At 44.4% G+C, this 27,867-nt stretch overlaps 1 protein-coding gene across 1 annotated transcript in view; it reads left to right on the top strand.

Moving 5' to 3' along the window:
• gpc3 (glypican 3) overlaps positions 1 to 27,867 on the top strand; it is an 85,979-nt gene that overhangs the window by 46,862 nt on the left and 11,250 nt on the right. Inside the window, exons 3-7 of the mRNA XM_026357186.1 lie at positions 2,532 to 3,217; positions 9,888 to 10,033; positions 10,478 to 10,603; positions 14,282 to 14,393; positions 26,161 to 26,347. Coding sequence (XP_026212971.1) covers positions 2,532 to 3,217; positions 9,888 to 10,033; positions 10,478 to 10,603; positions 14,282 to 14,393; positions 26,161 to 26,347 — 1,257 coding nt within the window. The remainder of the gene's footprint in view (positions 1 to 2,531; positions 3,218 to 9,887; positions 10,034 to 10,477; positions 10,604 to 14,281; positions 14,394 to 26,160; positions 26,348 to 27,867) is intronic.

The raw sequence follows: 27,867 nt of genomic DNA, 5'->3' as shown, positions 1-27,867 counted from the left end.
ATTAATGAGATGATGCGACACAGTGACGTGTGTGACACCGTTTCAGTCTCAGTTTCCTCTGCGTTACACCCCTACTGTGCACAGCGCATGTCTCATGTCTGTGTGTCTGTTAAGACACGATTTCACACAATTTTCATGTAATGCTTTGATATTTCCTCTCACTTATCTTCTAAATGTGTAAATTCATAAAAGTTTTGGTAAGAAACACTCAGAATAATTACAAATTTCACACATATGTATCTGTTTACGTCCAGGTCTGTTGTCATTCCTGTGATATATAGCAATTACTCCAAAATTCACATTGTATGATGAGGTTTAATAGTTTGCTAAAATGTGAACATATAGGCGAATAAGGCTCTAAAGAGAATAGAATTATCTACAGTGGCAAGAAACATTATGTGGACCTTTTGAGTTTAGAGTTACAGAGTTTTCTGCATTAATTTGTCATAAAATGTGATGGAGTGCACTTTTCACTATCACTATGAGACATAAAAGATCAGATTTTTTTTTTATTACTTTAGACACATCATATTTGTTAATACTCTTGACTTAGATAAAAATCAGATTTTATGACAAATTAATACAGAAAACTATGAAATTCCCAAAGAGTCACATACTTTTTCTTGCTACTGTAACTGAAGCTTTCCTCACAATATTTCATGAGCTGTATATAATGTTCACTTTATATTTTTTTTTTGTTAATTACATCTGTAGTTATCTTTGGAGTGATGCTAACAAACTTATCTGATCAGTGCAAGTGATATTAAAATCACCTTCACCATTAAAGCATAAATCACCACAGCTTGTTGTAGCGTGATTAAATAAATGATCTATTCTCATTCTAGTCCATTAGTCCATCATTACTGTCCATGTGCTTCAAATGTTTAGTTTGCTCTTGTTGATTAAATCATCAGACCTGCTGTGAAGAGGCGTCGCACCACAAAGCGGTGGAGTTCTGAGACGTCTGTTCTCAGTGCCGTCAACATTTCCACTAAAATACCATCCCATCTGTTTGTGCCTCTCCTCCCACCTTGTGCACTGTGTGCTCTGCACTTGGCACCAAAATACCACACAGACCTCATACAAAGCAAATTTCAAGGTCAGGAAATTACCAAACGGTTGGAGCACTGTTTGCACTCATCAAAAAATACGACCTATAAAGTTGAACAGAGTCAGCGACACAAAATGTTCTGTATAGAACAAACGTTAACATTTGACATAACAATTGCTTTTAGCAGACCAAACATAGCTGCGAGGAAGATTGTGTGAATTCACAGTGGAAAGGTGCAGCAGCAGTTGGAGCAACAGAGTGATCTTCATTTCCTTGGTTGTGGTATCATCACAGTCTCATATAGACCTGTTTATGTGGCCTGAAATTGCACAAGCACACACAAAACACATTATATGTCCTACACAGAAAAGACAGAGCTGTCACATCATTCCTCAGTGCTGTCCAAGGAGCAAGAGCACTGCGGCGGCTGATGAGCTTCATTTGACCTCAGAGAAGCATGAAGAGAAAGAAATTAAACTATCCAAGCGAAAAAAATCAAATAACAAAGAATAAATCGTGAGTTGTTGTAGCACAGAAACCAATAACTTCCTCTAATGTCCCCCTAAACCAGCGCTTCCAACCACCCCGCGCCCCCCACCCTCACAAAGCAGTCGTGCCTATCACTCTGACGTAGTGGACTAGCTGCGCTATAAATGGGATTTCAGCATCCCGAGCTATTCTCCTGTCCAAAGCTTCATTTCACTGACTCTCAGCTCCCCTGCTAAGTTCAGTAATGGAGCTTTAAATCCCCTCTGTTGTTGGGTCCTTTTGCTTCTGGGTCGATGATAGAGCTCTGGCTTCTTGTGCCACCTTGTTGATAAGACTTCACTTTGTGCCTTTAAACGCCACTGATTATTTTCCCTCCTCGCGTCGGCCGCCCACCCCTCCCTCCTGCATGCTTTTCTCCCCTGAAGACATCCTTATGGCCACGCCGCTCTGTGTTGGCTAATGTATTGAGATTAATACCCTTCTCTTTTCTAGTTCGCTCTTATGTAGTACTGAAAGGTCAAACCCTAACTCTTGCTTTTCATCTGTTGCACAAGCTTTGCTTTCTTTATATTTCAAATGATCTATTATTGAGGTGTTGTGTACAGGTGTGTGTGTGTTTGTGTGTGTGTGTGTGTGTGTGTGTGTGTGTGTGTGTGTGTGTGTGTGTGTGTGTGTGTGTGTGTGTGTGTGTGTGTGTGTGTGTGTGTGTGTGTGTGTGAGCAGGCCCATGGGAGAAGAGCTGGGTAAAAGGAGAGCGAGGCTGTGCGTGGGAAGTTTCATCAGACTTTGATCATCAGTAATGGGATTGGTGGGGGAACTGCATCTATTTCAGTGTTTAATGTTTTGGAGCTAAACTGCTGCCTATTTATGATTGAATTCTGTAGTTGTTGTCATAATTGGAGCGTATCATCACCTGCTGAATGCAACTGCTTTCAAACCTAGCCTAGCTTCCTTCTCATTGTACTCCTCGTGCTGACTTTCTCTCTTGCAGAAGCCTTCGACCTGGTCCTGCGTCACGGCCGTAACTCCACATTGGCCATGCTGAAGTCAGAGTTTCCAAGTCTTGGAGTCGGTGCCCAGAGCTTGGTGGGGCAGCTGTTCCTGGACATGTCGCTCTACATCCTGGGCTCAGACTCCACAGTGGACCACATGGTGACGGTGCTGTATGGCCGCCTCTTCCCCCTCACATACCGCCGCCTGCTGGGGGGCAGCATATCCACTGCATCTGAGGAGTGTGTGAAAGGGGCCTGGAAAGACTCAGGAGCATTTGGCGTTTATCCCAAACTCATGATGACCCGTCTGTCTCGCTCCCTCCTGGCGACGCGACTCTTCCTGCAGGCGCTGAACCTGGGCATCGAGGTTGTGAACACCACCGACCACCTGCGGCCTAGTCGGGACTGTAGCCGGGCCCTATTGAGGCTGTGGTACTGCCCGCACTGCCAGGGCATGCTGGGACCGCCAGCCTGTCGAGGGTTCTGTCAGACAGTGATGCACGGCTGCCTGGGGGGAGCAGCCGAGGTGCAACCTCACTGGAGGAGCTACATAGATGGACTGGGGAAGCTGGCCGGTGGAATGAGAGGAGAGCAGGACATGGAGGCGGTTGTTCTCAGGCTGCCATCAATGATCAAACTGGCTCTTAAGCACGCTGTGAATGCCCGCAGCCGCCTCACTGCCCTGGTGAGTGCAGCGCACACATACACATCACACACATACGGGTGTCCCTAGAGGACAGAGGAAATTACAATATGCAAAAGCTTAGTAGGCTCCAAAATGGACAGGGCAGTTTAAAGTATATATTATTATAGAGGACTCCCAGAGGTTATCTGAGACATTTGTCATGTTTGTATTTGTAGTTAATGTAATTGTATCTTCTGTCTTGATGGATATGAGGTCAACGTAAGTAAAATTAAGTCACTGCCACTCCACTTATTCACTGCTCCCAACACAGTGTACACTAATTAGTGCACTCAATGGTGAACTGCAAACTGATAATAATGAGCTTCATGTTGTGTCATCACAGTTAACTGTTTAAGCCACGTGATGGTAATTTTCTTATTTTTAATATGAGGAGAAGTGCTTTGTGGGTTCAATCCACAAAGTAGTGTACATGCCATGTTCACTATTTTTAGCGTTGCATCGTGGGACCCTCTCAGTGCACTATATAGGGTGTGAGAATTCTCACTCAGCATTTGGACAGCTCTACAAAGTGCACTTTACAGAGCACAGTATATAGTACATTGTACTTTATGAGCATTTCATTTTTTAACTAGTGAAGTAGCTTGAACTGACAATATACAGTAGTATAATGAAAGTAAATCTTACTTGAATTGAGCTGGACTGAGTAAGTGCGGCACATTTAACAGGTCGACTTTTAATGTAGTGTTGATGTCAAGGTCGAACTCTGTTCTGTAAAAAAACGCACACAAGTCCTGAAGAAAAAAAGAAACACTGCATCCCTATAACAGTATTTGCAATAGAAAGATGACTTCTTACTGAGTGAGGCAGGAGACATTTGTATTTCAGGATAAGTGATGCAGGTGAGATTTCTTCACTCCAGCACAGAAAACATCACCTTGTAATAGGAAATCCCAAACAGACACGGCTACAGCTGACCTACAGCAACAACATTATTTCCCCACAAACCAAGAGTGCACCGGGAAAAGCGAATGGAGAACACACGTGTGTGTTTTCGGGCAGCCAGACAGATGCTCCCAGCACGTCTCTCACTACTCAGCAGCAGTGACCCGTTATGTGTGGTTTCAACTGCGATAAAACCGTCAGGTTTGTTCATAGCCCACATGTGAAGTCAGGGAGAAGTGCTTATGAAATATGAAGAACTATTTCAGTCAGAGTTACAGAGCTGGGTGTGCTTTGGCTCCTGTATATCTGCTGAACTTTTCACTCTCACACCCAAATCCCAGCAGTGACCAGGTTTCCACTCAGAAGCCATCATTTATTAACACACAGGTTGACCTCACTTACTCTGCAGCATGAGGGTGTGGCTGCATCCATGAATTGCTGACTTAGGGGAAATTGTTCTCTCTGTGTGAGAGAGAAAGATTCATCTCCAAAACTTAAAAAGTCCCGTGTGGGTTTATTTAGGACTCCAGCTCCAGTCAGTCACCACAGATAACTTTACATTGTATTTATGGCTCTCAGTCTGGTTCCAGTCCATAGGATTAAAGCTGCTGTGGCAGTGTGTTGTTTAGCTCTGTGAGAAGGTTGTGTGTGTTTGTGTGTGTGTGTGTGTGTGTGTGTGTGTTTGAATCTAATCTTGCAGAGACAGTCTTCTCTCTGTGGTGTCATTGAAGGGACTGAGACATTGTTTTCCCAAAGGTTTAACTCTGTCTCACTGAGAAACAAATGAGATCCACTGAATTAGACACAAACTGATGAGTTCAACCAAAACGAGCAGTTGAACAGTGTTTTAACTCTTATTCAGATTCATTCTCCAGGTTAGCTTTTAAATTCAGTGTATTTGGGTCCAACGTAGATAAAAGGTGTTTAGTGGACAAACATCGAAGTCCACAGTATGAAACAGGAATTACTGTCCAAGGGTCAGATCCACAGTGTAGCTGGGTTGGTGAGCAGCTTTCAGCGTACATTGTTCTGTATTTTTAAATAGTACTACTATAAAATCAGCAATGTTCAAATCCTAAACAGAGTGATTCGATGTAAACGTGAAAAGGCACAGGTTTACACTAATCCTTCCAACTACAACAGCTATTTACAGGTCATAACATATGACTACCAAGAGGGGATGCAGAGATCACCTTGACCTCAGTGAATTTCCTAACCACTACTACCTACAGCACAGGGAGAGGAAGGACTGGGCGAAGTTGCATATTGTAGCTTGGATCCATCACGTTTACCTTTAATTGCAGGTAACACTATCTGCAACATGCCAACTTGCTTGAGTAGCATTTTATTTCTTTGGTTCCATGTTGTATCTTCTTACATCTGCCCTGTGACCAGCTTTGAGATGAGACATGATATTCAGCAGTCAGGTAATAGCACAAATGACAACCTGCGTAAAAACTAATGTAAAAAACTTCAATTTAGGATTTTGGAGCACATTAACAACAGTTGTTAAATTAGTTCTTGACAAAAATGTGATTTTATCAAATGTATTGTCGCTGGTGAGTCTAAAGATGGTATGCTTTGGCAAATGGATAGAGGTAAAGTCTACAGTATCTGATAATGTGTAAAATCACTGCTCAGCTTCTGTCGTGGCTAAAATGAACGAATGAATCCTTAAGTAATCGTTTACAATATTTTGTACAGCAACATAATGGATCTACAGAACCATATGTCTTGTTTTGTGAGTCCTGTGATAGTAAGAGCTGTCGCTGTGATCCGTATCTTTCACGACAACTCCAGTGGGAGTGCACGGCGCTGTTCCTTAAGGTGACAGACGGATCAACTCTATGTGAGCAAAGGGTCCTTGAGATGTGAGAGACACATCTCTTCTCTGTGGATTTGGACCATGCCGAGATGACCACTCATCGTCGGCCACCCACTACCCAGCATGCTAAGATTCATTTCTTCCATCGAGTACAGCTGGAATGAAGCAATGTTCAGAGAGATGGAGAGGGCAGCCAAGAGCCCTGCTGCTCCAATCTATTCCCCTGTCAACTTCCCAGCCCTCTCCTGGAGTTTGATGTCATCCACCTCCGTCATCCTCAACATCCTTCTCTCTCTTTCACCCAACCCCCCATTTATTCCTCTTCCTCTCATTCTTTCACGCTGCTGTGAGAGAAGATGCATGATTTATGAAGCTCTATTTTTACCAGTTACTGAGGGGAAAGAAAGGAGGAGAGAAACAGTGACAAAAGGGAGAGCGAGAGAAAAGGAAAGAAGAATGGAGAGCGTGAAGAGCGAGCCCAAGGGGACGGAGGACAGGAGAGTGAGGAGGAGACATCCATCACCCTGCGACCATCGGCTGAAAATGAAGATGGGAAGTAGGTTGAGACAGAAATATGATGGATCTGACCAAGATTAGACCAGATGTACTGTGAAATACAAGAGTTGTTCATTGTTGCTGGACACAGTTGGGTGATTAGTCTTAAGTCCAATGTCGCATTTCTCTTTGTGCGCCTCTAATTTTCTTTGTCATTGACACACTTTTCATCACCTTTCTTCTCTTCGTGCACATAAAACAAACAAACACAAAAAAATCACGAGTCTGGCAGATCAAATGGCGTCCAACCTGTTGCTTCACTGAGGAAACAAGCACTAATTAAATCTCTGCTGCGTTTTTATTACTTATTAATGCACTCAAACATGGAGGCTACTGGAAACACGAGAATCCGTTTTGAAGCTGTAAAATCACTGGAGCTTTCAGACATGCGATAAATAAACGCTGTAACATGTCATCAGATATATTATTCATCATCCGATGTGTTTAATTTGAATTGCAGAAGAGGACCTGTGGTGTTGGGAAGAACTAAAAGGCCCAATCAGTCTGACCATGGGAAATATCCAGATGAACCAAAACGTCATGACGTCTCTATCTTCTCTCTCCACCTCTTTAAGGAATATATCTCTTTCCTTATACCCGTTATAAAAACATCATGTTCCCACTTTAGACTGTCACATCCACTGTTTCACCTGCATCTGAAAAGTGTCTATAAAATCAGAACGACACCATGCTTTAATAGCTTTTCACAGCTCTGAATACTTCGAGCGCTGCAAAACTGTGAGTGAGAAGTGTGAAATTAATTTTCTTAAGAGTGTCTCTTTAACCTTGATGTGCAAACAACAAATGTCTCATTTTAAACGACACTCCGTGTGGCACGTCGTCTGTTTTAGGTGAGACAGACCTCAAGACAGGCAGATCCTCAATTCTGTTCAGGATTTAGTAACCTTTGTGTTTTAGTAAAATGTTTTTCTGATCAAAAAAATCAATTGTATTTTTAGATTTGTTGTTGTTGTTTTAAATTAGTAGCTGAAATTTCTGAACTGCTTTGATTGACTGAACAACCGTAACCATACAGAGCTAAAGAGATTAGATTAGATTAGATTAGAGTTTACAAGAGGCTGTTAACGTGTATTACAGTGCTCCATATCCACAGTACACCTGCACACGTGTCCATATTTACGCTCCTCAGTTAGTGACTCATGTGTTACTCTTCACTCAGCGTTTCAGTTTCATCACTAATTAAAAAAACGCACAGCTAAAATAAAGGTGATGGTTCAAATTATTACATAAAAACAATGAAATATAAGTGTAAATTAGCTCACAAAGGTTAATTAAAGGGCTCGTGGTTTAAACTGTTACACCACAGATGAAAGATCCATCCAGCCATGAGAGCTGTCTGCTGTGATACTTTTACCTCATTTTCACTTCACGTTCACTTCACATTCGAAAGGGCTTCAGCCGAAATAGGATGCCTCTAATGTGTGCATTTCACCACAGGTCAGTTCTTATGCTGGTGACAACAATGCAGAGAAGAAGAGGAGGAGGAGGTGGAGGAGGAGGAGACGGAGGAGGAGTGCTGACTCAGCCTCTCCCCTGAGCCTCGACTCCCCTGAAACACAAACATTACTCACCAAATATTCTCCAATATGCTGTTACAGCTGTGCATGGCAATCGGCCACCTTCACAGCACTGATAGTGTCATATTTCCTTGTAGAACTGCTTGCTCGGTAATAACTCCTTGTATTAAAATGAATTCATAAGCCCTGATTTCACACACTCTGAGCTTCACAGTCCACGTGCATCCCTATTGATTTGTTTGTGGAGTTCATCTTTACGATGTGTTTGCGCAAGCAGAGAACCACATGGAACTTGAGATGCAGGTGTGCAAGTGCATGAACATGTGGACAGTGACGTGTGTGTGTGTGTGTGTGTGTGTGTGTGTGTGTGTGTGTGTGTGTGTGTGTGTGTGTGTGTGTGTGTGTGTTGCATTGCTGGCCGTCAGCACCTCTCCCTCTCAGAGCAGCAGGCTGCTCAGTGCAGATAAAAGTGTGCAGATATGTCTGAGCTCTCATGCTGAGGCAGGCTTTATCTGCACACTCTCCTTTAGGTTGTGTTAGTCCAGCCCTGGGTGATATTAATACCCCACTAATGAGCCCTTTCCTTTCAGAATCCGGAAACAATCGGCGAGTGGGTTGGGGCTGGCGGGGGGGGAGCAGCGACAGAGTCTCTCCCTCGTGCCACAACTCCCCTACGGCTTCCCGGGAACGCACAAACAAAAAGAGAAACGCAGCTCCAATCACATTAATCATGGCCTGTGGCAGCACCGCCGCTCGCTCCGGGCGCAGGAGAAGGAGAGAATTACACGAGAGGAAGATGTGGAGGGAGAGAAAAGAGACAGAGGCAAAGTGGCGGAGACAATGGGCTAAAGTGTGTGTGTTTGTGTGTCTGTCATGTGTGTGTTGGTGTGTCTGTGATTTCCTCCAAGTACACGAGAGAGGGGTATTAGTGGAGATGGCCAGTCAGGGATGCTGGGCATTAGTGAGTGCCTGACGCAGAACAACTCAACCATCTGTGACTCTCAGGATTGTGTGTGTGTGTGTGTGTGTGTGTGTGGATGGATGTATGACGTTGCCACTGTTGTATTGTTGGATGACGAGGCTGCATAGATTAACCCTGATGATTCTGTCACACAGCTGATCAGCGTTCCTGTGTGTCAGCACGCCTGTGCGCATGCGGCCTCCGCCAGATGAAGACGTCCTGTGCTGCTCTATCAGGTCCCATCAGTATTCAGCAGCGGTGGTGCCAGCCTATTCACTTAAAGAGGAGCTGGCCACAATTAGCTGTTAACATTACATGGCAGAATTAAGCCTCGGCCAATATCCCCGAGGGAAATTAAACCACCGGCAAGTCATTAAACCACAAGCTAAACATTAACAGCCATTTGCATTTTTATTGCACCTGAAAAGAATGTGCCAGGACCATTATCTCTGAGAGACACACGGGGACGTCTTATTTATTATTGTTATGTTGTCCCGCTTGGAAACACAATGGCACTTATATGGGGGAAGAGGAAGAAGCAGAGGAGAGGCCTTGTTTTCCACGCTCACATTTTTTCCAGTGTTATGATTACAAATTTGAAGCAGGCTGGCAGACGTTACAGTGACTTGTTTGTTATGCAAATCCCCACCCCTACTTTCATCCCTCCCCAAAAATAAACAACCCCAAACTGATGACAATTTACACAGAGGCTCAGCTGAGTAAGGCCAGCGGTTTGGCTTTTGACAGGTTCTTCCTGTGTCACTGCTAGTTTGAATAAACACACCCGGGGAGGGGGGTCTGCAAACTGGCAGCAGTGAAACGAGCTTTTGGGGCAGTGCATTCACTCACTCGATCCTGGTTTGTCATTTCCTCCTGTCCCCTCTGCAGGTGAGCGGGATGTGTGGACCCCCTCCTCCTCAGCGGGCCTCTCGTTCAGTCGCCTCCCCTCCTCCGCAGCCTCCCGTCGCCTCAGCTGCCCGCAACGCTCAGCCCTCATCCTCGGACTCTGATGAGACTTTGGCTGGCCTCCGCAGGTGAGGAAATCCTTCCAGCTGATGAAGCCGCTCTGGCTCTCCACACCGCTACGGGGGCAGTATTCATCTGACAGACAAACACCCCTGATGCAGTAACAGGCTTAAATGAGCAGTGTAATAATGCCCAGTGGGGCTGCTGGCCTCTCCAGTACAATGGCCAGATTAATGTCAATTAGGAGGAGACACACTGCTTATTCTAAAGTCTTTTACTCTCTGCTTCTCGAGGGGATCTCATCGACTTTCTCTCACTGTTATCAAGCTGAATTCCTCCTCCTATTCTATCTGTGGCTCTTCTTCTTTATCTGTTTTCCTTTGTTTCCCTCCTTCTCTTTCCGCAGGACACTTTCTGCTCTTTTCACTGCTGATGAATCCAACTCATTCTCAGAGGTTTTTAGTCTTTGTCTCTTTTCCGTGTTAAACAAACCCTCTCTTTACCTACTTCAGGGAGTTCATATCCAACTTGAAGGGCTTCAGCTCTTTCTACAGTGGTCTTGGGGAGGCGTTGTGCAGCCGTGAGCCTGCTCCAGCGAACCACTCCCTCTGCTGGAATGGGCAGGAAATGACAGATAGGTAAACCAGATTCTTATTTGCTTTTACAGCTAAAAAAAAAAAAACAGCCGTCGGGCCCTCTATGCACCCACTGACAAATCCACCCTCCAGCACAGAATGGTCCTGCTCAGGTTTATTGGTTTTCTAAATGATTGGTTATACAAATAGTCTGCTCTGATTCTTGAATTCCCAACGCTCCAGAGTCACGTCTAGCAGAGTGTAGGTGAGTTGAAGGGTAAATTTGCCCAGAGCTGATGAGCTTCACATGCAGGCCCCCCCTCTCCTACTGGGCGTGAGTGTAAATCTTGACTTTGGCTCTATGGGATGTTATTAATGTCAGGTGTGCTGTCACCTTCTTCTCGCTTACTTAATTGCTGTTCGATCGTTCTCCCCTCCTTCATCCAACATCTCCTGCGCACCCTGCAGAACCTCATTTGGATTTCACAATATTTCACGTCGCCCCTTTGGCTCCACACATCATAACTTTTTCCTTTCTGTCTGCGCCATCAGCTGGCCCCAATTTCAATTTGGCTTAGATAGTTATAGATATCATCCTTTTTCCTTTTCCCCAGTAAATTATGTGAAGAGTTTAATCAATGCAGGAGTACACATTGTAAATGAGAAATCCTGCAGGTTAACGTTTTACTTCTTGTTCCCGGAGAGGACTGAAAATAAATTTGCTGCTTTCACAAAGAGCCTGTCACAAAGACAGAAAGGAGCCTCAATCTGAGGAGGAGACATTGGGTTGGCAAGGGGGCAGAGCTGTCCTGAGGGAATGATTACAAGCTGGACCAAACAGCGCGATAGGAAGGTGCAGGGAGACAGCGAAGGAGACGAAATGATGGAGAGATTACACTGTCTTGCAGCAAGCAATTCTCTGTGTCATCCGCGAGGGCATATGCCTGCAGATTCACTCCGGGTTCATTTTCACTCTGAGATTTGTTCTGGATCATCTTCCATTATCTCCCAAGATAGGACCTTCTGCAGAGCCAAACATGGCATTTATTCTCATATTGTCTCATGCAGATAAATTTAGATTGGGTGGGTGGTGGGGGGTAGGTGCTTGAGGGGTCGGGTACTAAATGTCTCAGATACTTGAGGAATGATCTTTGCAGCTAAATGTGGCGCTTTTTTATCAGGCGTATTTACCATCCCACCTGGAGCCAAGATCAGAGAAGCAACACTTTTCACCACATCAAAGAGTGTTACACTGATAACTGTGATAATAGATCTGACACCATGTCAGCTCTAAACATTACATTTCTATTCCTCTCTTGGATCTAATGCCAGTGTAAACTAATGCACGTGAGATACCTGATAAAAAACGAAGATGCTGTGTCAACTGTGAACATTACATTTAGGGAGAGTATGAAAATTAATAGAGGGTAGGCGTTGTAATTTTTCTTTTGACTAAGAAACAGTAGTCTGACTGAAGACAGTTTGTTCATCTTAAACTGGTTTGCACAGCCGTAGCAGCATTTTATAGCAATAACACCTATATCTGTAGAGGTGTTTCCACCTGCAGCAAATTCTGGATAGATTGATGATGGCAAACCTAGAACTGTGCCACTAGCATGTCAACCCAGGACAACATTTACTCGTAAAAGATAGAAATGGTCACGTGACACATCGTGATAATGACTGTGTGCCTGAGTCTGCTGCTGTCTCTGAATGAAGAACTTCAAGATACAGTGGAAATCTCCAATGTTAAGTTAGTTTGAGGGCGGAAAACATTTATAACCTAAAGGAGGCAGGCATGTTCAGTCCCTTCAGGTGTTTGTATGATACTGCCTAAATTTGAATCTCTTGTTGCTTAACATGACATTCAGCCAGGAGATGCATTAACAGTAGCAAACACACTCTTCATGCACCACATACCCTGACCTCTGACTGTGTCAGTATCTTAGGGGACACCTGGGGTGTCATCCATAAGGTGGTGTGAAAAGCGTCAGACTCCATTATGTATTCTCCAAACACCTGGCCTCCTGTGTCTCTTCTCTTATTTATTCTCTCATCCAGACTGGGCCTAGTTGCATAGTAATTGGTGGTAGATTAGATTAAGTTATCGCTGGAGGTAACTGATCTGATTAGGTCTGTTTGCAGTGAACAATAACAAATAGTCGGATAGCAAACTGAGAGTTCGGTGAGATCAGTGACGATAAACAGTTTAACAGACTGTGAGCTGTGTCCCAGCAAAGTTGTCTGTGAAGTGAAACGCGAACCTGCCTCGGTTCCTTATCGTCCATCCTCTAATCCATATTTCCTCTTATCCTGTCCTTAATGGATCGCACATATCTTTTCATTATTAATGTGATAATTAGCAGTCGAGAAGGGGGTGAGATCATGGCTAATAAGAAGAATAAATAACCGGGGAAATGTAATTTGAGTTTAATGAAAAGTCTGACTTAGGGCAGAGAGAAAGACTGATGAAGATGGCAGGTGAAAGGTGTGTGTGTGTGTGTGTGTGTGTGTGTGTCTGCTCAGGGCTGTGTCACAGAGATGAGAGCAGACTATGACCTCATGCTTTGCACACTCACACACACACTCACACACTCACACACACACACACACACACACACACACATATACAGTACATGTGTTTTTCAAGGCCCCTCTCTCTCTTACTAACCTTTTCTCAGAAAATAATTCCCCCCCCCCCACTCCAGCCCATTTGTCCTTCATCTTTCCAACATTTGCTGCAATATAGCAGATGACATTTACGCTGTGATGTGACCTCTGCCCACAACCACAACTCATATCACTGTGGTGCCTGAGGAAGATATCTTGTCAGTTCTGACTCTGCCTCATCCAAACACGCTTGTCTCCCGTGTGCAGCAGTAGTTAATCTCCTCCTCGGCGCTGCCGTGGAGTGACGGGAAGGGGTTAATTCCTGGCACTGCCAGAAGTGAAGGAACACCTGCGTGAAAAGGCTCAACATGAAAGAAAACAACTGGAGAGAAATCTACCTTTCAGACGCTCTGACTCCTCCTTCTTGATAACATACACACACACACACACACGCACACACACGTCAACAGCGTTTCCTCAGTTACACACAGTTACAGACATGTAAGCACCTGCCTGCAGGCTGGTTGTACGTACACATGAGCTCCCAGATAAAGCAGAACACAATCTCTGCTAATGTCGTCTCATTAACAGCAGATATGATTAAAAAGCCAATAATTGTTTAATGTGCATAAACTGAATCACCAGCCACGCTTTACATAATAGTTACACTTCTTCGAGGAGGTTGTCGCCTCCTGGTAAAACTAAAAACTGCTAAATATAATGATGACTAGTTCATGTCATGAGTCAGACTAACACTTGAACTCAGTGCAGTGAATACTTTACGTCTCCATAACTTGAAACTGAAACAAAAAATAGGACATTAAGTGTAAAAAAAAAAGAAGTTAAATCCCTATTTAACTTCATAGACGTGACGTCTCCTCCGAGGCAAAAGTTAGCGGTTAGGGTTGAGTTACAAATGAACTTTCCAGCCTTGCAGAGGGGCCCCTGAGCTAAAAACCAGAAGAGCTGTCGTTCACCTTGTGGACACTAGATGGTGATAAATGCCTGGTTTGGAGTAATGGCCCTTGGGTCAGCTCACTCCACTTCCACTCATCAAGCTTACGTTGATGCTTCTAAAGGCAGCTAGAAGCCGTTTGAACCGAGCCTGATTTGTTCTTCCCCTCCCGTCAGGTTTTCCGGACCCGGCCTGAAGCGAATGCACTCCGCCTCCGAGTCCCGCAGTAGCAAGCCTCCTGAGCCAGTTATCAGCCAGATCATAGACAAACTCAAACACATCAACCAGGTGAGCTGTGTGACTGTGTTCTCACAGTGTGTGTGTGTGTGTGTGTGTGTGTGTGCGCGCTTTTACATGTGCCACTTTGTTCCTGTGGGCTCTTGTGTTTAACTGTGTCTTTTACTGCAAGTTAAGAAACTCTTCAAATAATTTTTTTGATTTCTCTGTGGACACAAGTTGCCTCCTCCTCTGTGAAGGTGTAAGAGTTTTTCTACCCATTAGTTCTGCCTATTGGTTCACAATTGGACATTGATTTCCAAGCAGAAATGAAGACGCTTTGTGGTATAAATCACTCTCCTCTGTCATATCTGAGAAAAATTCCACCGGGAACCTGTGTTCTAAGTAATGTCAGAAACTTTTTAAACAGAAAGAAATCATCTTGACAGGAAGCTTCTGAAAACACCTTTTTATTTGCTCTCTCAGCTGCATTGCTCCAAAAAGAAAGAAAGAAAGAAAGAACCCCTTATTACAGAAGACACAAATAAACCAATATGGAGACCAGACAAAGACACATTTTCTGAAGGTGATGGGGGTTGTTGTGACAGACAGGAATTATGTCCTCCATCTAGAGTAAGTCCCATCTGTTGTCAAGGCCGAAGCCCCCTTTTTTTAGTTGCTGCTATCACCATGGAAACCTCTTCTTTTTATTTTGCAGTGGGCTGGTTGAGTGCAGAGATGCTTGCGTGTAGGCTCAAAGTCAGCCTCCGTAAGTAGATGTATCAGCCCACAGATCTGTCTGTATTTCCTGGTTCCTGGTGGTTGGGCTTGTAGCTGTCAACTCTTTGGATTGCTGTTGACCACTTATAGCCCCCCACACACACGTATACACACACACACACACACATACATACAGTACATTCTAGCAGTAACGTGTGTGCGCATGTGTTTGTCTTTGTGTCTGAGCTTCTGAGTGCTGCAGGCCCGTCTCGCATGATTACAATCCATCTCTGCTGTTTAAACAACCTGAGAGATCCAAGGAGCAACAGTGGACCTTCCGCTATTCGTCCTGGGACAACCAGAGAGCCTTAAGAAAAACACAGGCGGCTGTGGATTGAGATGCTGTAATTTTCTCAGTTCATTTTTTTTTTTTTTGTATTACCTCATGTCCTGCTGTGGACAAGAAGAGCAATACTTGAACAGATTCCTTCAAAATCGCTCACACGTGATTCATACTGGGCCTGGCAATAAATGTTTTAAGCACGTTTAAAAGGTCATTACAGTTTCTAAAAACACAGTTCTTGTTTTTGCTATGGTCATCTTGCCAATGTCAGTAATAGGCCCACGCTTCACAGAAAAACTGTTACACAATTATATTACAAAAGGTCAAAGCTGAACCTTAGAGTACTGGTGTTAGTGTGTAGATGTTTACAGTGGGGTCTGGATAATTATTTCACTTTTCCCACTTTTATTGTTCCTTTTTTTTCTGGAGGTTTGCTTAGAATCTGTCTAATCATCTACCTGTGCATGTTCCTATGCTCTCCTGACTTCTTCTTTTAGCAGTGTTATAAGACGTTAACACCAGTAGGAAAGATGGAACCCAGGACCCGGGGCACACACACACACACACACACACACACACACACACACACACACACACACACACACACACACACACACACACACACTCTCTCTCTCTCTCTCTAATGTAATAAGCTTTTCAAAACTTCCTGCTCTGACAGGGACAAACATTTCTGGCCATATGATTACAAGCAGAGCTGCTGCAGTGCAGACTGTTTACCGTGTGGATCAAGTTCCTGATAGGTTTTTGATGAGATTCTGCAAGAAAATGCTGTTTGGTGAAATGACTGAGCTCATTGTGTTGCAGACATTCAGACAATCCCTTAGAAACACGGACGCAGTCAAATTAGATGTTCTCAGTAACCTAATACTTGTTTCCTTATTGGCTCCCATGTTGTGCCGATGATGTGGTGTACATGTGGACACTTATGGAGTTTTGATTTTGCTTACAAACGCCAGATATTTATGCAGATTGACTGTTCACATGGGAGCTTTTAATCCTATATCTGATGACCATACAGAGGAGTTAAGCACATTTCTGCTTGAACTCCCAGCTTCTCAACTTCAATGGGCTGGATTAATATCTGACAAAAGACAGACGGCGTTTGATTGCATATTTCATGCACAGTAAAAGTGTTTATGACTCATAGCTGTGCATTTCTTATTAAGTCAGAATATAGTAACTAATAGTTTTACTTCAATCATCAATAGCGGTGTGCAGCACTTGACGTTATGATGCAATGTAACACAATAGTCTTGCAATAAACTTACTCTTTGTAAGGTTTACAATATTACATAGTTGCCAGGGTGGAGTGGTGTTGACTTTTATGGTTTTGTGGTGTTTATGTACTGTGTTTGTAAACTGTTACTGTTATTTTGTCCTAACATTGGTATATAACTGTCTTTTTGTTTTTTTGCTAAACACGAACAGCAGCATGTTAACACGCTCACACTGCCGACCCTAACATGTCAGGTGTAATGCTTAACATGTTACCACTCTTAAGTTATCATGTCTGCATGCTCCTATTTGCTAATCAGTTGCAAACAACAAGTAGAGCTGAGGCTGAGGCTTATGGAAATGTTGTGCACATAATGGGTCACAGTTTAACCTGATGATGGTGCTAGATGAAAAACAGACAATGACTAACAGCTATTACCACATTTCATCCAGTCACTGTGGAGATATTTTACTCTGAATAAAGTCTTGAATTGACACCGCCCTTCGATGTTAGCGTGACAAAAACATATCTGTAGAGAAGGACGCATTTCACTAAAGAGACAGAACATTAAACTTGCTTTACAATCCTGCTGAATGTTTATGGACTATACGCAGTATTTCATAGCTGCTCTGACTTGGCATGTTGCAAAACAACCTCTGAAGGCTGGACTGGAGAAAGTGATGTTGCTTTGTTAAAAGCACTTTTACAAGGGCTCCACCTCCCCGCCAGTTGAAAGACCATCAGCTCGGGATGTTGCTGGAATAAAAGCAAATGGGCTAATTAACCAACCTGATATAAGAGAGTGGGCCACAGCTCGCAGACAATTACTTTCATCTGTCCTGGCGCTGTTTATATGCGAAGTGTATGAGGACGGGCCAACAATGTGGTACGTGTAATGTTCCTGGAAGTTCACCAGCTCAGTGCCATGCTGATTAAAAACGGCACTATTTCAGCCTCACAATGTCGTCTGTGTGATTGAGACTCGGCTAAAGAATGCGTATGTTATTGGCCTTTATATGTGTTCAGCTCCACATTCAGGACATGGGTCACTTGCATACAGGTCTTTACAAGTCCTGTAAGGCTCCTTTATGCTGCGCACAATTTGCAGCAACGTTTTTCTCCCTTTGGCTTAAACAGCGAACACAATCAATGGTTCTTCCAGATTGTCCTGACCCACTTTATAACCATTCCCAGCCTGCTGTATGTGAGACTGTGTCATAAAATATGGGGGCTACACTCTCCAACACTGAGGGGAACATAGGACCCCTCCAAGAAATCCACTTCCTTCCAACTTTAATCCCCCTGATGTTTCCTTCCTCCACTCCTAAGCGCTTCGTGATGATGGCCCTGTGAAACGCAGCTATGCAGCGGAAATGAATCATTTCTCACGTTGTCAGAGTTGAGCAGCAGTATCAGCAGATACAGAGACAGTCTGGCAGGGGGACCCTTGCTTTTGTGTCTCTGTGCCTCTAAACTAAGCACCAAAAGAGAAAAAAAATATCTTAGAGCCCATCGCCTCAGCTTATAAAACTGCGTTTTCTCACGCCTAAAGCAGCTGATGTCATGACTGAGCCGTGGCCAAGTTTTAAGAGAACCTTTCACTATAAATGGATGAAGAGAACGGGCTTTCTGCTTCGGTTATTGCTGCTTAACTTGTAATCTTTAAACAGTGTGGGACTGTGAGGAGCCATGGACATTTTTGTGCATGCTTACACGCTGTGTAACAAATTCTTGTGTGAGGTCCTGCCTGTGCCTTGCGCCTTGTATAGGCAGCATGTTTAAGATGACTGTACTACAACATGACCTCCCCGGCTGTGATGATATTCCATGATGCCAGTCTGAAAAGCCCTGCTGTGTTCTTAATGAGAGGTTCACTGGAAGGGTGCATTTCGACTTTCATTTTCTGAAAACCGGCCAAGCGAGTTCCCGTGTGGAGAGACATATCTGGAGCCCCTTAAATTAGAAGATATTATTTTGACGATGTGTCCTCATTCTGGATAGATGAGTTTGTTTGTCTGCACATCTGTTTAACTTCCCAGAGTATCAAGTTTCTCCTCTGAACAACTAATCTCACAGGAGATGGTTGAGCTAGTGGCAAAATAGAGCAATTATGTGATTGGTCTTTGATTACAGAGTGTTTCCCACTCATTTGTCAGATGAGTTTGCCGTTTGGAGGGTCAGACCTCCTGAGATTATTCTGACAGCCTCTTCTTGGCTATATGACACTCTTTGGAGAGGCACATTTGGAACACCACAGATATGAAAGACATCTTTGTTGAAATTCTTTATGAATCCCTTAGGGCAAAACACAATTATTTCATCTTATACTGTTAAAATTGCTCACGAGCGTCTTCACACTGCACGCCAAAGCTTTTAATTTGTAGCAACATATTTGAATGTTTTGAGCTCTTACTTCCATCATTTTCTGTCTCGGTCTCATTGCCTTTCTTTCCATCTCTCCAGCTGTGCTGAGTTGTGTGTGACAGACTCCAGCTCTGTCGCCCCCTTCCCTCCTCCAGCACCCTCCACCCCCTAAACCCTTAGGTCCCCTCCCTCTCTTCCCAGCTTCCCAGCCTAATTGAAGCCAGAACCTGGGAAAATCCTGCAGGTAGGACAGGAATCCAGAGTGGAAAATAAACCAGATCCCGAGCGCCACAAATTCCATCGCGCAGTCTCACTTCCTCCGAGCCACTAGAGCCTGGCCAGCGTGTACACTCAACACCTCATGCATGCTCATACAGAATACACAATTGAATCTATAACTCACACACACACTTAAGCTGCGACAGTTTTTACTGTGCACACTTGCAGCGGTTAATATTTTAAACACATAGTTAGGAATATAGGTGAAACGTTTCCAGCTCATATACATGAGTGATAAGTAACCGTGCATGTGGCGGTCACAGAAAAAGCAACACTTTGAAAAGTATCGATACAGGCAGTACAGTATGAATTATAATTACAGTAGAGATAAGTGGGAGCTGTTTCATGACAAGGCCAGCATGTGGTGGCCTTTTCCTACAGGGTGTGCTTACAATCAGACTAATAGACACCATGGGTGTCAGACTAGGCCTGCTGTTTTGTAAACTTACACTTGCTAACCTAGCCATTATGCTCGCTCCAGTCAAAGAGGCTGACTTCTGTTTGATGTTATTTACTGAGGGTTTTTGAAGTGTTATTTAATATACACCCTCAGGGCCTTTGTCCTCTCACCCTCCTCGTTTTTATGTGTGTAGTACGACTGCCCTGGAAGTGGAGGAGGAACGTGGGGGGGGTGTTGTTATGCCGCTATATTTGTGAGCGGGGATAAGCCATAAGGGTTCTGTAAATGAAGCGTGACACCTGGTGTAAACCTCTGAGGGGCTGCAGGACGTTTGGGCATGCAGAGGTGGGCTCTCTGTTAGAACACCACACACGCATGTTATCCTGTCGCTTTAGACTTCTGGACTTCATGGTAAGTTTAGGATTTGAGGAGTTATGGTTCCTTAACTTTAGGAATCCAAATAGCAGATACCGCACCCCCCACCTACACATACACACTCACTGGCCCCTCTTCCACCCTGGGTTTCTCCCCTGCTGGCTGGGAGGTCAGACAGAGCATGTGAGGGCCCTTTTCCTACCAATTAGTCTGGCTGCTAATGAGGCCCAACCATCCCTTCTACTGCCACTCATTCCTCCTTAAGTCCATACCTCCACCTCCTTGTCCCTTCCTCCTCTGCCCCCACATCATCAGCCCTGAGGCCGGAGCCAGGGTCGCCTCTCTCTACGCAGTCCACCTCTTTGCTCTCACACCACTACCGCCCCATTGGGTGTAATTATCACGCAGCCGGCTTATAAAAACCCTATTGCACAAGCCAGGCACCAGCCTCGCTAACCAGGAACAGCGCACACAGCTTTCACCTGTGAGTGTGTCTCCTGAGGGCTCTTACAGTTCTGTTGAGTTGTGAGGCAGCAGAGACACGGACAGCTGAGTTTTACTTCTGCAGTTGCTGTGCTGAAACATGCATCAAGCATGTTGTCATTGAGGACAGTTGCTGTGTAACTGATGCACACCCCTCCCCACCCAAGGAAAGGGTCAGGGGTCACACTTCCTGTTTCCTGTCTCTGTCAGGTCATCAGAGGGTCTCCCAGTGAGGGTCAGAGACCTCCACGGTTCGCCCTCTGCCTTTTGTTCATCTTAGTCTCAGCACTAACGTCATCATTCCCCCCTCACTGCTTTTTATCTCAGCGGCCCCTCGTACTTTTGCACTTGTGCCTCCGTCCCTCTTCTTTTTCTTCTCTTTCTTTGAGTTCACCTTGTTATTGTGTAGCACGCCCAAGTCCTTTTCTCTGTGTTCATTAGCTACATGCTGGTAGCCAGTGGCAGTTCAATAGCCAGACCACTCCACCCAGTCCTCCAGCTCCAGCTAGGTGTGATCATGAGACATGCAGTGACGGTCTGCTGATGTCCAAGTGGAGGGTTTCTTAGCAACACATGACTCTGGGAACCACAGCGATAACATGTAAAGCAGATGAGCAGCAGACAAAAAGAGATTGTCTGAGGGGTGTAATCTGATTTAGAGACCGGCGGCCTGTGCAGGAATGGGACTTTTTAAACTATTAAACCCCATGTAGACAATCAGGCTCATTCACAGACATAAGTTTCATTTGGTTAGCCTCAAAAAAAGATCGAAAATTGCTGTCATACCAGATATATTTAATACTAGGCTGAGTTAACCCTCTGCATGATCTGAGAATGTCTGAATAAACAGAGAAGACACAATGTTTTATTCTTCTAGAAGATTAACTGACCGCAATTTATTGAATTTGTTATCTTAAACGTATGTAGAAGACTTAAAGATGTATCCACTAGAGGAACAAAGTTGCTGGCAGCAAAATCCAAACAAAGGTTTTAGTTCAAACTAGAGAAATTTGGAAATAGTTTTACTGGCTAAGTAAGAAAGGTGGAGTGGACACACGCCCAGTTTTACACGGGACTGGAGAGCTACTTTTTCTTTCTGTGTGTTTCGTTCCAACTGGAATTAACATCAGGAAATTAATCTTGTCTGCATTAACTGTCTGAGGCTGGGCTCCTGTAGCGTGACATACTTGACCGCGGACAGAGAGAGGAAGACAAGAGGGGGAGGAAAAAACTGAGAGGGGAATGAGACAGCATAGCCCCCCCCCCCTCCCTTCTCTTTACATTTCAGATTCAATAAAAGTTGAGTAATGAGTCAAGGAGAGCGGGTGGGACCGCAGGGCACGCTGTGTCTTCTGAAACGCTGCTCTGCCTGTCAGCGTGCTGAGGAGCTTTCCATGACTCACTCTGTGGAAAGTGCCTCCTGTCATTCCTCACGCTGTCGCTCTGTCTTTCTCCTCTGGTGTCCCTCATTCATTCCCGCTCTCTTGCCTTTTCTCTTGGCTCTCTCCTTCAAATAGCGTATCTGCAAACTTGATACAGCACCTCAGAGTACATTACAGAGTGGGGGATTAGGTGTAAGGAAAGTCCATTTCCTTTATTTGTCAAGAAAACGAGTCTGCACTGAAAAGTCACGCTTGGTTTGTCGAACACGGTGACCCGGGCATCAGCCGCTAGTGTACTTTAAAATATTCCACCTGCTGCACAGTACAGTGGTTATGGACAATTGCACTGTGTAAAATGTTGTAAATCATTTTCTAATCAGAGCTTCTGATGCATATCTTCATCAAAGTCTAGTTTATAATTAAAGGCAACTTGGGCTTTATTTTAATAGTTTAGTCATAATTCCTACAGCTAAAAACACACTCCTCTAAAGTAGTTTGATGGGCATAAATACAAAAATATTAAGACCAACTTTAAATAAATTGGTTGAAAATGTAAAAACCACATCAGCAGCTTGTATTAATATGTTATTGTAGCTGCTACAAACAAAGCCTGTGATAGCTGTGCGCATTTTAAGCTTTCAACTCTGATTAATTATGGAAACCATCCACATTAGATGGCGAAGCCGTGGCTTTTGTTATGTGCAGATGGTAAGCAGTAGTCTAGTTTGGGAACTCAAGCCTTAAGTTCTGTAGATTAGATTTGTAGACAAGATGTGTTGAGGCATTGATAGCAACATTCAGAGCTGCAGATTCCGTCTGGGCCGAGTCATGAGCAGCTTGTCCAGACAAGTTCTGCGTGGAGAGGACATAACACAGGACCTGATCCCAATCACACTCTTTCTCTATGGGCTTTCTGCCTTTATTACTCATCCTTTCCCTCTTTTACTCCCAACATCACTCATTCATTAAACACTTTACTACATTTATGCTATTACATGTTTCTATAGATTATTTTCAGGTTTTAGTCCTATATGAAGTAGGGTCTCATGTAAAAGACCACAGGTGGCCATCAGTGAGTGCATGTTGGGCCGTATCAGCGCAGGTCAACCTGTGGCTGGGCGCTAGGGCTCAGCTGCAGCTGTCGTTTCAAACGGTGACCCTGTGCGGAGTTCATGTCATGTGTGGGAGGCAGTGACAGACTTGTGGTTTGTGTGTCTCTGTCTGAGCTGGCCTGCATTGAGCAATCCACCACATTTGGACTTTGTGCGCAGCTTCTGAGCCCACGTTTCCTTGGTGTGACTTGCGCTTTGTGTTAAGGGGACATGAACCGCGTGGCCTGCGGGATGCCTGTAGCCGCACTGATTACATGTTTTGTGTGTCCAGCTGTCTGTCCAAGCCAGCTCCCGATGTAATTCTTGAAACACAGAAAAGCAGGAAGGGAAGAGCGAGAGCTAGATTTCTCTCTCTTAATGAAAAACATACTGAGAATTTCTCCAAAAGAATTTCTCTTTCATTTGTTTCCTCTCTGTTTCCTTTTGCTTTGTTTTCTTTTTTCTTTTTCTTTTTTTTAATTACAGAAGATTCCAGCCCAGAGCGACTTGAGGTTTCTCCCTCTTGTGGTCAATGTGGAGGCTTTTGCCGGATCACGCTGTAGCTCAGTCATGCCAAAAGCGCAGCGTCACTTTCGACACAAACATACATCCCACCCATCGCAGCTACCGCAGCTGTGGCAAAGGCAACAAGCCAGCGGGCAGGAGCCACAGCGAGAGGTACTGCCCTGTCACCCTCCTGCGGAGGAGGGCACGGCTCGCTGGTATGGCTCATTGAAGCTACTGCTACGATTGTAGAGCCAATTTCTTGTTTTCAGTTGAGGAAAACCCATTTCTTTAATGATTTTTTCAGCTGCTGCTATAGCTGGTATCTTTATCCTTTCTCCACTTACACCACGTGTAACTAAAAATGCATTTGAATTCCAAAGTAGAAGAAATACCTGAAAAACTAAGCTGAGAATTAGAGCTGGTAAGCTCCTGGTTTACACGCTAAACTAAGGTGTGTTGAGGCGAGCTGTGGTGTTCACACTGCTGGCAGGTGGTCAGTTACACACGGTATAGCGTTCACACACACCGAGCTCTCAACACGGCCACAACAGTTGCTGAGTGTTTTTCCCCTCGTTCCTTCCTACCTTTTTTTTCTCCTACACGGTTTTGTTCTGAAATAGCCTGAACCACTCTCTCCCCCTGCTTTCCAAGTGTTTGTTTGCCTTTTAATTGCTATGCGAGGCACCCCTCCCCGTCCAAAGTCTGACCGAGTTGCCAGGATACAGACCATGAGAAGGAATTTCAGGACTTTGCTAAATCTATGGAGGACTCTGGCCAGTGCAGGCAAATACAGTTCTGTCTTTAAGCAAATGGTTCAGTGCATTAAAGTCCCATTCAGCATGGGGACGATTCATTCTGGGAGATAACTGGTTGTTTTAATGTGACACCTGAGGGCTCGGCTCTGGCTACAGGTGGAGCTTTGCACGATGGCCTCAAACATAAGTGAAAACCTTCCTATGGATTAGCCGTCTGTCTGAGAGTTATTCGTCCACCTAAGTGACCAGGCTTTTCGAAATGTTGTGGTCATCGTCTCTGTATGGCCTCAATGTTGGGAAATGAATGGAGGTTTGTTGGGCAGCCATGCTGGGAACACAGTTCTGTGTGTTCCCTCTCTAAACTTTAGAGTTTATGTCACTTGTAAAACAGAGATTGACTGGTTTGTATATGCGGGTGAAGGAAACAGGGTTGTTTATCTTCTGACTGACGTAATTCTGTGATTAACTCTTGGTTTTTATACCTCCGCTCCCCGTCTCCCACAAACACACACACACTGTCTGATCCCAGGCAGACATCGCAGCTGACCTGAGACAACGTCCATATGAACTCAATTTTCTGCCATAGACAGCCCAAAAACAACCAAAACAACAACAACAAAAAATGCATGCTGACGTATGCAGATAGGAAGGAAATCAATAAAAAGCAAACCGGAGGGGCAGGGCTGTGAGATGAAAGAAGGCTCGGAGGGCAGGCGGCTGGAATTTAGCACATCTGTTACCTTGGCAGGGCTCTCAATCATGTGCAATGTTGTGAGGCGGAAATATTGTCAGCGAGCGGCTGTGTAGGTTGTCTCCAAGCTTGCTCACATGTTTTTCACCCACGGATGAAAGACAGAATGCGAACAAGGTTTTTCCTTCCTTTAAGTTATTCAGTTTCGCTCAATTTTAGTAATTGAATGTTTCACATTTGGTATTTTCTCCTTTTGTACTTGGTCAAGAGGAATTTGAAGATTTTTAATGAAATTACTTTACAGCTCTTGGACATTTTTTATTATTTATGCGTTGATTAGTTTACCACAGTTCTCAATAAACACTTCTGGTATGTGTTGCACAACACATTATGAGCTTCTGTAAATCACTTGAGGAAAAACTGAGTGGAACAACAACTATTTTTACAGCCTAGAGGCCAAACTGAATTAAGATTGTATTGAGAATTATATGATATTCTGTTAAAGAAAAGCACCAATTCTGCTGATTTGACAGCTTGTGTTGCATGGTTCTTTACAACTTATTTATGTGTTGCCTGTTTTTTTTCTCTTGTTTCATTTGCAGCTCTTTATGCTGCAGATGAAACTAAATCTAAATCTGGATTTTAACTGGAGAAAAAAGGTCAAACAGAAAAAGTCAGAATATTACAAACGCTAACATTAACATTTTTTGTTTTACATCTTGAGGCCTTGGTGTCCTCCTGAGCCCAGTGTGTTGTGTGGTGTTATTTTATCCCTGTTGCCCTGAGACAACCACTCAAGACAATGATGGTTGCCAGTAACAACACAATCTCACCAGTCTGCTTATTCCACTCTTTCTTTTTCTACCAGCAAATTACATAGAACGTCAGCCACAGCCCTTTGAATGAATCACGTTTGGGCGAAAATAACAAAACTGGCACTGATAACAAAACGGTTTTCCTGCCTGGTGATTATAATTAGACTTTGGTAAATATCAGCGCTTTTAGATCTCACCAAGTTTTTGTCTGGAATTCCCCACATACTGTTATAATCATACGGTACACAGCCAGATCAAGAGACACCCCCTGTTTACTTTCACAGTTTTGTGAAACCATTAACGCACACAGGCCCAATCCGGCCACAGAATGATTCATGAAGAGGCGGAGAGGTTTTTACATCATTACCTTTAACCACTTCCTTTGTTTGTCCCACAGTTACTGCGGCTTGTGACGGTATCTGAGAAGCGCTGGAGAGCCCGGTCACGTGCAGTTGGAGTGGACGGGTGGGGCAGTGATGGGGAAGAGGGATTCGAGAGTGGTGACTGTGACGACGAAGATGAATGCACCGGGGTGTCGGGGCTGGGGCCCCCACCGAGGCGCAAGCGGTTACGCATCTTTGCAGGTTAGACACACACTCGGATATTCACACTGGATCTTTAAATGGACTTTAACTGCAAAATGTGTGGTTGGAAATGAGGTGCTGCATCCACATTGATAACTTCAAATTACCTTAAACTGCATTTATGAGATTGCGAGTGGTAAAAAATGTTGGGCACAAGCTATTAAGTTGTTTACGTCTACGCCTGCTGACCAAATTGGAGCTATTTACTTTAAAACTGGTAAGTGCATGAATAAATTTGGCTTCTTCTGCTGTGAGTCAAAATGCTCATAGTCTAAACACCAGCGCTTTACATGACTACATGTTGACACCACAGCAGGGTCACAACCTCGCTCAGAGGAGTCTGGCAAAAGAGGGAGACCACACATATGTAGTTTTTCAACAATATTAAATCTTTGAATTAAGTATATTCAATACAAATAAGTTGTGAGCAGGTCAGTAATGAATGCATTTTGTGAGAGCATACACCAAAACAATGACAGCTGGGAGGGCAGGGGAAGCCAGCGAAAGGATTTTGCAGATCACATTTCTGAACACAGAACGCTCAGGTGTAGTGCATCTGTGACAGCTCCACCCTCTACCTTCCTGGAACAAAAGCAAAAAGTACAGCCAACCACAGAAAACAAGAGAGGGTCAACTATGAGGCCATCACAGCAGTGGGAGACGTGAGACTTCCTCAGGTAGCTGCCTCACCTCAACCTCCCGACCTCCCTGCTGTCAATCGCATGAAAAACGTCAGTCGTTCTCTCTGAAAGACAAACAAAGAACAAATGAAGCTACAAACTGCTGGAAGAAAAGAAACCAAACAGAAAAATAGGGAGAAAACAGCCAGGGAGCAGGAACAAGGGCATTCGATAGGCCGACACAAAGCCGGTGCAGCTGAGCAAACATCCTCCTGTTGGGGATGTTATGGCAGAGATTTGAGTTCAGCGGGCAGGGAACGAGAGCAGGAACCCGGGGTTAACATGGGAATCCTGCAGGGCCATCACTTCTCGCAGGCTGGGCCGTGAGAGCCTAATGCCCTCTGTTACATGCTCCTGTTTGCCTCACTGTACAGTTCTGCTTCGATACACAGGCTGATTATACTGTCTCCTCTGGTTTACGAGCTGCTGAGGGCTGACACTGTAGAAATTAAGTCTGCACTGACCTCGGTCGCAGCACCCCCTTAATTTCCTCTTATCTATTCTGTGAATTACCAGATTAGATGTTGGTGCTTTTAGTGGAGGCACACACACACGCAAACACACACCTGTGTGCTCTCGCTAGCAATGGATGTTTGCAGACCTTGTTGCAGACCTTGCTCACTGGCAGAAACACAGATAGCTTCTCATGGCTTGTGATGACCCAGCAAAATGCTGACCTAGCAAACAGGGGGCTGAGGTTCAAAGGTCAACCAGCAGAGCATGAGGCCTAATGAGCTGCCTGTCTGTGTTCTGGTGCCCTGAGATGGACGAGTCAGATCCGGTTTCACAAAGACTGGAGCAGAGCGATTTGTGTGTGCGCGCGCACACACACACACGTAC

This window comes from Anabas testudineus, chromosome 10 (genome assembly GCF_900324465.2).
Source record: "Anabas testudineus chromosome 10, fAnaTes1.2, whole genome shotgun sequence".
In the NCBI taxonomy this organism is placed as follows: domain Eukaryota; kingdom Metazoa; phylum Chordata; class Actinopteri; order Anabantiformes; family Anabantidae; genus Anabas; species Anabas testudineus.
The sequence above is the reverse complement of the archived record's forward strand: the minus strand, read 5'-3'. Positions and strand labels throughout refer to the sequence as shown.